This window comes from Anoplopoma fimbria, chromosome 4, assembly GCF_027596085.1.
Source record: "Anoplopoma fimbria isolate UVic2021 breed Golden Eagle Sablefish chromosome 4, Afim_UVic_2022, whole genome shotgun sequence".
Classification (NCBI taxonomy): Eukaryota; Metazoa; Chordata; class Actinopteri; order Perciformes; family Anoplopomatidae; genus Anoplopoma; species Anoplopoma fimbria.
Genome location: NC_072452.1, coordinates 20,202,602 through 20,215,156, shown reverse-complemented (window position 1 = coordinate 20,215,156; position 12,555 = coordinate 20,202,602). Strand labels below are relative to the sequence as shown.

At 40.5% G+C, this 12,555-nt stretch overlaps 1 protein-coding gene across 2 annotated transcripts; it reads right to left on the bottom strand.

The window, feature by feature from the left end:
- Positions 1 to 633: 633 nt before the first annotated feature.
- Positions 634 to 12,270, bottom strand: maea (macrophage erythroblast attacher, E3 ubiquitin ligase). Of its 2 annotated transcripts, XM_054597337.1 has the most exons (10): positions 12,163 to 12,256; positions 7,879 to 8,061; positions 7,414 to 7,467; positions 6,168 to 6,371; positions 5,691 to 5,813; positions 4,909 to 4,985; positions 4,658 to 4,766; positions 3,044 to 3,177; positions 2,481 to 2,676; positions 634 to 2,305 (listed from the first exon to the last, which is right to left on the bottom strand). In XM_054597337.1, the coding sequence occupies exons 1-10, from the start codon at positions 12,229 to 12,231 to the stop codon at positions 2,210 to 2,212; spliced, it is 1,245 nt and encodes a 414-aa protein (XP_054453312.1). In that variant the 5' UTR covers positions 12,232 to 12,256; the 3' UTR covers positions 634 to 2,209. The 2 variants fall into 2 exon arrangements, with proteins under 2 accessions (XP_054453312.1, XP_054453313.1); XM_054597338.1 differs by lacking the exon at positions 7,414 to 7,467 and having other exon boundaries at positions 12,163 to 12,270.
- Between the last annotated feature and the right edge of the window lie 285 nt (positions 12,271 to 12,555).

Genomic DNA, 12,555 nt, shown 5'->3' with positions numbered 1-12,555 from the left:
TACATTTGTCTATTTTTTTTTAATCTTTTAACTTGCTCATGTATCTATTGTTTAATCAGTAAAGTGTACCTGTAAACTTGCTTTTCACTGCTAGACCAAAAAAACGCCCACAAAGTTCGATGACCTCTTGGGACCATGGAGATGTAGTTTCAGGTGAAAGACACAACACTTGGTCGCATTTCCATGTCAACTGAATTTTCAGTGAATCGTTAATCTCGTCACACCTACCTGGGCTTATGGTAATACTAGTGTTGGAGCCCGCAGAGCAAAGAAGACACACGGCAAATAATGAAACACTGAAATCAAAGTTCACTGAAATCTTTATGAGGCATATTGCTCACGAAACAATCCCTTCATCTATTCTACCGACACAAATACACAGGACAGTCTGTGTCTTTACAGATACAGTTCCAAATCATTTATGGACACAAATGAGGCAACTTTTGGTTTGTCAATAAACAACACATGGAAGAAATGAATGACCACAAGAATGATCATGTTTAACATAAAACTGCATTTTTTTTTTTTTTTTTTTTTTTTTTTTTTTGGATTGCTTAGTGTGGCTGTTTGGGGTTACATTTTCACAATTTAAGGGTCATTTGTTGTCACAACATCTTGTTCTAATCACATTCCCAGTCCGTCTATCTTCTACAGCAGGTTTTCAAAGTCAGAGGAGAAGTCATGTTTTCAGATTGTTCAACCAACATAGTCACTTTTTTTTAATCCTGCTTCTTAATGCCTTATTTCCAAATGAAGGAAAATACTGTGTGTACATAGAACTACGTATAGTGTTAGCAGTTATTGTACCTCTATGCTACGTAAACCCAGTAGAGTAGACTTCAACAATGGCAGAGCCCAAGACTGAAGAAATATCAGTACCTCCTTTGTCTATATTGTCTTCTTCATTGTTGGGAAAATTGTAATGAAACTAAAACTATTTGAGCAATGTTTAATTAAATAAAAATCAGCTAGGGCTTCATCTTTAAACAATAAATATTCTAATTCACTGATATGTACTCTTAGTTACTCACTTAGTTTTAAGAAAAAAAAGAGAAATTGTATAACTGCAAATGGAAAAACCTCAAACACAAAAAAGGAAGACAATTTGTTCAAGAATAATAATAATAATAATAATAAAAAAAACACACATTAGAGATGGTTGTCGTGTTTGAATATTGCGTAAATTTCATGATGGAAGTAAATACACCACAATTAATATTACCAGCTTCCTCAAGGATGAGAAGTTTCACTGAATAACCAGTTAACTTGAGGATACTGTTGGCTATATTAGGTTTACAACACAAGAGAAGACTTGTTTTTCACGGAGATCTTGGTAAAAGGAGAATCTTCGTCGTCGTCACTTGTCCCCAAAACCCCTGAATTTAAACATGAGGATGATCAATTCCTTTCTAATATTTACATTTGAAAAGGAGCCAACTGCGGCCCAAATCAGGCTCCGTTTTCACGACCAAGGGGGGAGGGGGGAGGGATGAAATGCAAAAAGGTAGGCAGTTTAAACAGGAGGCTTTTAACATATACCCCCACCAACAACCCACCAAGAAACATGGCTAGAAGACAAAGGATGTCGACAGCATGCGTCGCAGAATGAAATGCTACCACATGACCTGGAGGCTAGTCACGTTTGCCTTGAAAAAGGCCCAAATCTCATGTGTTAATCTGGTTAATGGAGTGAGTTAACACAGTCCTGGACATGTTTTTTGTTTAGTAACAAAGGAACACCACTAGTGAAAAGTCAAAGTAACCTCAACAGGTTTTTATTTGTTGTAATAAAATCAAACTACCTAGCAGTTTTTCCACCCTGTCAGTCCTTTTCTGCAGTCTCTAAACTTCAACTCGCGGACCTTTCAGATTATGACAATGTTGATAGTCCCTGTGCTTGAATGGATCAGATCAATCAACGTCTTGTTCTTTAGCCACATCTTAAAAACAGTCTCAAAGGAGAGGATCCCAGTTTCTGTGTAATAAAATGGGGGTGGGGTGGGGGGAAGGGAACTGGAGAACTTGCGCTGATCATGTTTTGGGGAGGAGGGGGTTGTTGGAAATGCCGGGTGTGTCTGTGGGGTGGGTGGGGGGAGAAGGGCACTGGATCACAGCTCCACAGGCGGCTCTCTGAGTGGGCCCGGTCACAGGTGATGAACGACGGGGCCGCATTCGATCATGTTAATACTCAGACGGGTCATCTGAGTGATCACATGATGTAGACCTTCTCAGCCTGAGAGAAGTTGAAGACTTCTTTGGTTCTGGGACAGATCACTTTGTCATCTTGGCGGATGGACAGAAGGGACTGGAAGAGATAAAAAAAAAAAGCGGGAGATAATAAATTAGACGGAATAATAAACATTTATATTACTTGTTCTTTCTTCCGTAGTGTGTTTTAAAGTGCTTATACGTAGGCAGAAAAAGCTTTAGCTCAAGTACTCAAGTACTTTTGGATGTAGTTCATCTTGCAGTTTACTCACATTGTAGCCATAGACATATCCATTAGGCAGCATCATGGGAGGGTTGTTTTCATTCATGACCTCTCCAGAGATCTTACAGACTAGTCTGGAGTTGGCGCAGTGGGCCATGGGTAGCGGCTGGGCCAACTTGTTGAGGGATTTACTGCACACTGGGCAGTCTGGGTTCTTCGAGGTACCATCCTCCTTGTAGCACTGACTGGAAGGGGCATGGAGGTTAAGGAAAACAAGTGAAATCACTACTCAATGTTTGATGTTATTATGGGTCTCACAGCGGAGAGCATCAGTGGAAAGAATAATCCACTCACAAAGGTTTTGTTCTTATATCTTATTAGGGTAGTATTTTGACTTTCATTAAACATTAGGAACAAAGAGAAGAGCGGGATAAGATTTGTGAGATCAAGAACTCATTTTATAGCCACATATTTTGTTTAAATCTTCTCTAGATTTTTCAAAATGTAGTTTTATTCATATAAAAATCAACAAAAAAAATAGTATTGCTGAGGAGATAAAAGAAGAAAAGGGCAGAGGCAACTCATTAATGGACATAAAATCTGGAAGGATACGGTGTCTTGATGGCAGACAGACCGGCCTGTAGGGTGATAGTGAACACAGAGTTGTTCCCCAGCTGGTGCAGTCTGTAGTTGTCATATCGGAACTGCTGGATCAGCATCTTCCAGCGGGCCGGATCCAAAAGGTCCTGATGGGAGAGACAGAACAAGAGACAGAGGAGAGTGAGTTCAACACAAAGAACCAGTTCAAGACAGACTTCAGACCCAGTACTGAGAATCTACGCTACATCAACACCAACATGCCATTTTGTTTCCTAAACAAACACCGTTTATTCCCCAAACACTTTAGACTACACTGCATCCACTGAGGTGAGGTAAACTGCAACACACAACAGAAAGTAGACAAGGAATCAGTGCACTGTAGCCAGGATGTCACAATCCCAGGAGTCAAGAGTGAAACGCTTGCTCTGCCGGTGTGTGTTGCCCCTGAGAGGTTGTTTCTCCAGACCTCCAGAAACAACATCAGGGTAGTTTCAGATTTTTTTTAGACTCCTCCAGAAGCCGGATATAATGTCAAACAACATCATGATAAAGGCCAAGCAGACAACAATGTTTTGATAATAAGCAGAGTATGCTTGAGAAGAGTTGGGCAACCCGTTTAGACAATCCGAATAACTCCAGAGTTTGAGAGCACAAATTAACAGGTTTTTGTTTGAAACAAACTGTGATTAACGGCTCTGTGTTTTCACTACAAAGACATACATCCATTTTGATGTTAATGCTTTTATCTAAATTAAGTTACAGCTACATGCTTCTAGTCGGCTGTTGGCGATGGTGGTAACATTTTAATTAAGCCTAATTTAATTAATATGGGACTTTTGTGTTTCCACAGAATGAGTGATAACTGATCGTGAATTCAACATTGAGAAAATTGTGATCGACTGTGATGATCATTTATCCATAAATGTGAAGCCCAACAAACATGTTGGCAGAAGGAAAATATGCTCAGTTCTGCTTCTGTCACTCTGGCTCTAAAAACTGGCAAACATGTTGTCCCAGTGGTTTGGCTTTAGTCCGTCCTCTCTGCTCACAGCCAAATGCTTTTAGAGATAAAGCATTGTTGTTGTGTTGACATGGTACAATCTGTTTCTCAGAAGATTTTAAAGTGGAAGTTTAAAAATAACAACACTGCTATTGAAAGCAGCCATTAAGTTAAAAGTAGCTCAAGGGGGAATTGAGTGTATTATTTTTTTTTAGAAGGCAACAGAGGCCCTCTAGTGGCTGTTCTGTTTCTATACCACCGTCTCTGCTTGGTCTTCATAAAGTTCCACACTTAACGTAACTTTTACTTCTGTATTATTGTTAATATAAATAAAGTTGATGCCAGTGAACATGTATCTGTTATGTCTCTTATTTATCAGTCGTTACATCCATGTCGTCCATCAGGATAAACCCTGAGTGTAAACACACAGTTGCATTTAATGACATGATGCGTGTTTCCATTGTGAAGGACATAAGAAGAATGATGTGTCGCAGCTCTGTCATCAATGAATTTGGCATTTCCATGTATGAAGTTTTGTGTGAACTAGCTCAAATTAGTATTCCATGATATAGAAAAAAAAAAAATCGTATGTACATATTTATACCAGGAAAGACTGAAGGTTTTACCTTGTATGGGGAGATGTGTGTATCCGATGGGAAGGCCAGCATGCCCATCACCTGCCGAACCTCATCCAACTGTCCGCCCTCCGCTTGGCTGAAATGCTTCCTTGCATGTCTGAGGTACACAGAGACACACCAGAAGAAGATCAGTGGGTGATGTGATGTTTGTTTTACTGGCTTCAATTATGGTTAAAATAAGGCAAAAGTTGCAGTTAAGTATAAGTAAGATGAGAAATAAATACACGTGTTTGTGTTACCTGACTGCATCCATGCGTTTGTTTTGTCTGATGAGCTCGATGAACTCCTGGATTCTCAGACTGAACTCCAGACAACTCTGCCAAAGAAACAGAGGATGCCAGTGAGTGGAAGCCACTGAAGTGCTGCCAAATCCTCATAGTTTTACCTTCAGAACAGGCAGAAAACTGATTTCTTTCATAGAGCTCGTGCAGTTCTGGTAGATTCTCAAGATCTCTTTAACTCTTTTATCACCCAAACAGGTTTTTAATCACAGCTGGTAGAAGTTATAAGTAACAGTTGGGACTAAAACGTACATTTACTGGAGTTAAACTAGACCAAATTCTCTCACAAGAATGAAAATCCAAAAACATCAACAACAAACGTCTCAGCATCTCAAACTTGGAATAACCATATAAACAGTCTCAATGCAGCACAAGGTAGACTCTCTAACTAACAGCTAACTGAGAAGCCTATTATGTCCTGGCAGAGGTCTGTGCAAAGTATGTTTTGGTTTAATAGGATAAGTTTAGGATTAACACTGTAACAGAGTAATTCAATCTTAACAGGACTGTTTCTGAGCACAAACAGTGCTACATTGCCGATTCTTTGTTTAGAAATATGCAGCATAAAAAAAACCCAATAAGTATTGGTCTACATATACTTCTGCTTGCCTTGTAAGCTTGACTTAAACTGGCCAAGTTATTTCTGTGTTTTATTTGTTATGGGCAAGGCTTTAAATATTTGTTTTAACTTAAACCATTTTAATTCATGAGGTCAAATCTGAGTCGTGTAAATGAGCTACCTTCATCTTGCGCAGGCGGGACTTATTGTCATGGCACCAGGCTAGGCAAGTGGCCGTCTCCTGCCTCTCCAGAGACTCCTCCACCTCCTTAGCTGTGAGGAACATCTCAATGTTGACCAGGTCCTGAAAATATAGAAGAGTGGATGTATTAATAGAGAAGAGGGGCATCAGATGAACAAACAAAAGTCAGTGGTTCACAGCGGCACAGATTCAGAAACAACTGGTAAACAACTGGTAAACAACAGATGAATTAAATAATCAAAAAGCACAAATATTCAGGTATCAGGACACAAATCACATTACACACACAAACACAATAAATGAGTTGAACTGACTGAGTTTCACAGGGTCAGTAACAGAGTTAATGAGTCTTTTGGAAAATGCAAAATACTATATGAACTCAAAGAACTCTTTATTCTTCTGAATGACCTTGAGACAAAACGGATCATTCACACAGACGGACAGACAGACAGTTACCTCTATACCGCTCTGTCGGGCCAGTTTAACAGCTGTGTTGTAGTAGCCGCAGCGCAGCAGATGCTCCACCATCATTCGGTCCATGCGTTTCTTCTTCCACAGGTTGACTGAGGCCGGCTGGTCGCTGCTGTGCTCCTTCAAGTGCTCAATGCGACGCTTACACAGCTTGGCACTCTCGTCTTCCGCTTGGATGGACTCTGCAGCCTGCGGGACACGGGCACAAGAACAATCAAGATGTCTACAAAGAGCTGAATATGAAGCACGAAAAAACTTCCAAGAAGAGAAATAAATATCCGTTCTTGGCAGTGCTGCATTTCCTGAAGTAAAGAGCTGAAGTTCTCTTATTTAGAGGATTTTTTTTTCCCAGATTGAATTAACCAAAAAAATAATCTGATTACATTCATAATATTTAACAAACCTCAATTTACTCAACCCGAAGAAACACTGACCTACTTATAAAGCTTTTGCACTGCTGATTACTGCAAACCGATACCAACAAAAAACTCTAAGCTCTACTCAAAATTAAAATAAGTATGTAAACAGTGATTAAATGGTACAGTACGTGGTTGCAATTTCTATGTGCACTGTTCCATGCACACCACCATTTTTGATTAGGCTTCAAAATAAAAATGTCATTACTTTGTGTTCTCTCATTAATTCTCCTCTTTTAGGCCTTGAACTAAACCCTCCCCTTTCAGATTTCATTCTTGACTTCTGTACTACCTTTTCTTCACCAGATGGCCCAACATATTTGGAGGGAAATGACTGGCCCCTATCACACCAACGTAGAACCTAGCATGGCCTTGCCTTTAACACTATTAATACAGGGTGCATATGCCACAAAGTACCTGCTGGACGACATGTTGGCACAAAGGGGGAAAAAAACAGAACTGCAGAAGTGTGTTTTGATCCCTTGCTGTCTGTCGTTTTAGAAAGGCGCCATAGAAGTACCAGCCAGGCGGCATTCCACCGCTGCCAAACACAATCCACATAAAGAAAACCACAGCCACAATGATGTGCTTTTGTCAACAGGGGCCAGTAATGTGGCGCTTTAACAGTTCGCTCTAGCTGAAGGGAGACTGTGTTTGTAGACGAGATATTGCTGGTGGAGCAAGTACCGGGGCTAATATTACTAGCACAATTGCAAAACGAGATTTAAAGTGTAGCATCTGAGGAAATATACATGTCATTGTCGTGATTTATGAACCTTCCACATACATAGCTGCACTTGCTTTGTTAAACCAACCTTCTGTTGCCTCTGATTTTCTCTGCAATCACTATTTTGTTCAAGAGCAGCCCTCTGAAAACAGAAATATTGGAGGCAACACCTCATTTGTAAATTTAGGCAATTAGATAGAAAGTAGAAACACAAAACAAGCAATTACACCGAGACAGTCGGAAACAAAAATACCTGTGATTAAGGCTGTAATAGTCAAAAGTGTCTATCATCCAACCAACTGTAATTAAACTAAAAGAGAAAGGTGCAGAATAGATTCAAGTGTTCTGGGGGTTTGTTTGATGTGGAAATGATCTAAAAACACTGCTGAATCCAATTCAACATGACATTTTTGTTAGATATTCTGCTTTGGTGTGCAGATGGCCCTCCTAAAGTAGTATCATTGTTGTAAAGATTTAAGCAGTCTGTTGCCTAAAATGAAATGAATATTGCTGTGTGGAAGTGTGTGTGTACGTGTACGTCTGTATCCCTGACCTTCCTCTTCAGGGCGCTGAGTTTCTCCACCACACCATCCAGCAGTGACACCACGGAGTCCACCACTGGGAAGCTGCTCAGCGTCTTCTCCAACTCCGCAACCACCATCGTCACGTGGCTTGTCTCCCGGTCGATGTTCTTCTGAGCCGCCCTGAACCGCTTGTTCAGAGTCTCGTACGGCACCTGCAACGACAACACAATGAGCTCGTTACCGCTGTGCGTCAGGCATTCAGATTAAGGAGTGGCAAAGAGCGGTGCTTCACTCAATACATTTTTTTTACAAATACAATACGATACAGATAAGCCTTTGCAAAGAATGTCAAAAACTGTCCTCGTTAGTCAACATCTGCAGTGGGCTGTTCATTGCCCTGTGAACGGTCTTCTTGCAGCCTGATTTCATGACATTTATGCAGCGAGAACTCCAAAAGGGTAACAAATAAAGCAGGACGCAGATAACTCGTCCCTACCTTTTAAGAACGCAACAATCCTGTCTTGAATTTTCGATAATTTCAGCTACATTTAATTGCAAACTGTATTATGTTCGTAACGATGTGTACCTCTAGTTCATCTTTAATTTGTACTGTACCTACTTGAATCAACATGATCCACCTAAATTGTTTGAAGTTCTCTTTATATGTTCTCTCTGAGACAATATTTTAATGAGGAGGCTTCTAATCCTTTATTTCTTCATTGTTGGCCTTGCAACTGACTTTAATATTGAATAATTAGTTTTTCACAGCCTTTTCCTATTTTTGACCAAAACTACAATATATTATGAAGAAGCTTCTCTTATGTTTCACCTTTATGAGACAAAAAACGGGTTCTTTTCCCACATGAACTGTACTGAATTCAGTTTAAACAAAGCTTAATATTTGACATCTACTGATAGAAAACCTCAACTTGATCCCAGTGAGGGCAGAATCCAACTAAAACTAAGGACTGTTATCTATGATCAAAGCAAACAGCACAGTGCTTTCTCCATGTTATCACAACACAAGGTGACTTCACAGATACCTGTGAACCAGATTCATTTGACTTTTGTGGTTCCTTCTCTGATATATTGCATAAAATAAAATAAAAAACAAAGGGTGTGCTTTGATCCATTACAAGGATTTTATTTCTATCAAGTTAGAGCCAAGTTAATTTCACAGGTCACTAACGGAGAGGAGAACTATGCAAGCGTGCCCTGTGATTCAGATATAACGTGTACCAAAGAACAGTTTAGTATGCACTAGTAAATATTCATTAGTGTCCTGTTGACAGAAACAGGCGTCTTATTCAGCTCAGGGATGTGTAGGGCCACTGTATGAAGGGGAAAAAGGTGAAAAAAGCATTGGCTCTACGTCAGTGTCCAGAATTTATTTCCCCTGAGTGCTTCATCAAGATCAGGGTTCACTACGGACACATTCCTCTGGTCAGTGTTTGTCCACAACATATTTATTTTTCTAGTGTCACACTTGGTCATTCGGGGGGGTCGTAATCATCGGCATCTACAGTAGATGCTGATGATTACAGCAAGATGTAGAGAAAGACAAATCAATTCATAAAATATGCATACACTTCCTGGTCTTTGCAAACAAACAGCAGTGTCTTGGAACTGGACCACAGAGATTATGTCAACTGCTTCTGTTATAATCTCTACTGAAGTAACTGTGTTTGACAGTAATCACTTTATAAGTAGAGATGCACTGATACCATCAGATACCGAAGCAAACCGCTGGCATGAGTGGCAATGGGCTGTTCGGTTATTGGATACCATTATTTTAATAAATAACAAATCAGTTCACTTTATATAGTAATTTATTTGTTAGTTTGTTGTACAAAGCTAGGACGCCATTGCCTGATGTTGCCTTACAAATAAAAGAATGATCATCATTTCCACAGTTAGGGGTGTGCAGTTTATTAATTAGACACAGGCATCAGATTGGTACTTAATATCAGCCGATAACCATTCCAAGGTATCGGTATCGGGTCTAAAAAAGTTGAATCGTTGCATTCCCTATGTATAAGGCAAGAACTGCTGCAAATCAATGCACACAATGTTATTTCCCAGGTATTAAATTCACTGGACAATCCAGAACAGGTATTCCCACCTGGATATTTTATCTTCAAAGCCATTATTCATGAATCTCCAGAATATTCACTGAATATACAGCTTTAGATTTCTTTGGCCTTTTGCCCTAGTTAGAAAGATAGTTTTAACAGTAGATGTAAAAGAAACTAAATGTGTTTCTCTGATGATTCTCTTGCACATTTTGAGAAATACAAATATAACCTTTTTGAATATTATTGAATACTAGATCATATATATGGGATTACTCTCTTCCACACAACCATGGTTTACTTTGACAGATGACGTGTAAATCAGCCATGAACATATTACAGACAGCTCTTAAAACAGCTAGACTGACAATGTGAATGGTTGTCGGTCATGATTTGTTGGGAGGCGGCTCCAGAGACATCTACAACCCTACTACAGTCAGAATAACTCACATAAGTAAATGATTTAGGTGTATTTAGCATGTCTGAAAGATGATTTTGAAACACAGACACATTGTATGGAGCATTACATCATCATTTCACTGTGATGGGCCTGTATTTAGGTTAACAAACTACTGGTCACAAAGCCTTTCTACTGATGCATGTAAATGTAAATGAATATATATATATATATATAATTTCCTTTAAGAATGCTTAAGGAGCTGATCAGACTGAGAATATCCAAACATCTAAAATAAATAAGCAGATAATCTCCAACATGCATTGTGTGGGTGATGCCTCAGTCAGGCATCATTGAGGTGATGTGTGCTTCTGTGTGTAATAAACACTGCTCTCTCTCCCATTTCATACCAATTATAACCATCAGTCCTAAAATGGAGCCCATCATCCTCACTGCAGCATCCCAGCAGACACACATGGTCCTGATGCACAGCCACGTTTCATCCACCATGACATTAAGTCACCACACACACACACACACACACACACAAAAGAAGCTGTCAATACATTGCTACTCACAAGCGAGCTTATGTGTTACCACGACGACGCGTTCTGGGCGGTTGAGCAGCCCGGACTAGTTCCAGCTCATGTCGCAGTAACGTTGTGTGGAATGGAGGAGCGGTGTGTGTGTGTGTGTGTGTGTGTGTGTGTGTGTGTGTATATATATATGTGTGTGTGTGTATATGTGTGTAGACAGGCAAGGCTGTGATTTCTCTCGCGTGCCATTTTGAAGTGCAGCGTGCAATGTGATGACACTGCGCTAACTCTCTCTCGGCCGGCTCGACGTGACGTTATCTGGGAGGACATTCATCTTTTATACTGGTTTCAACAAAGCCAACCAGCTAGCGGGCCACTCAACGCCTGCTGGCCGTCTCTTTGACGCCGTGTCTGGGTATTGATTGGACGAGAACCCACCGCTGAGACACGTGTTCTGTCAGTGGGGGGATATCTGTTTTAACGTGTATATCGTCTTTGATCTGAATTATACGACTAAACGGCAGATAAGAGTCGCTCACACACACACACAGTAGCCAACGTTCATAGTGGGCCATTAAATAAACGTTACATCGTTCGGTAGTGGGCATTTTAAATAACCGTTGACTGAACGTTCGGTAGTGGACATTTTAAATAACCGTTGACTGAACGTTCGGTAGTGGACATTTTAAATAACCGTTAACACAACGTGTTAGTGGGCATTTTAAATAACCGTTGTTCGTTAGTGGAACGTTCGGTAGTGGGCATTTTAAATAACCGTTGACTGAACGTTCGGTAGTGGACATTTTAAATAACCGTTGACTGAACGTTCGTTAGTGGGCATTTTAAATAACCGTTGACTGAACGTTCGGTAGTGGGCCTTTTAATTAACAGTTGACTGAACGTTCGTTAGTGGGCATTTTAAATAACCGTTGACGTATATATATATATATATATGCTGCGTTCACTGACACGCCATAAGTCACGTCAACGGACCTTTCTTTGTCACGAACAGGCTTCACGTTGAAGCCAACAGCTCTGAGGCCTTCAACTGACTTGACGTCCGTCACTAGGGCAGCATGCGACCAGCTAGTTGCTTTCTATCTTTATCAAACAAAGGTGTTCAGTGGACGCTGCTACCTGGCTAAGCTAGCTCCAGCTAACGTTAGCCTCCCCTGTCAAGTCCGCTGGTCTAGCGATCAAAATCACTAATAATCCCCATTTTTTAAAATCACCACCAACGCATCGTGTGTCGTGGACGCGCTGGGGTCGTCCGGGCGCCGGTACGTGAGCGTGTCGGGTCTGCTTTACCTTCAGGGTGGGGTATTCTTGGACTTTGAGAGCCATCGACAGTTGAGATGCTGTCTCTTGCACCGCCATCTTGGTTTTCTGGTTTTCTTGTGGTTGTTTGTGTTTTTTTTTCTGTGAGCTCTGAACGGCCTGTAGAGCTCACTACCGCCCCCAGCGGGCCGGTGTCGGTACTGACGGAGGACCTCACTTAATACCAGGTGGAGCGTGATATTTATTCAATGCAGATAAAGCAAAACCACCACACAGTGCATTCAGTAGCTGTTTATGAGCTCACACATCACATGCTCTTCAGTAGCACATTAAGCAGTTTATTATTATATTCCTTTATTGTTATATTCAATTCAGTTTGACCAGTTATCAATTCCTAGGAATTGAATTTCCATTTTTTGCATT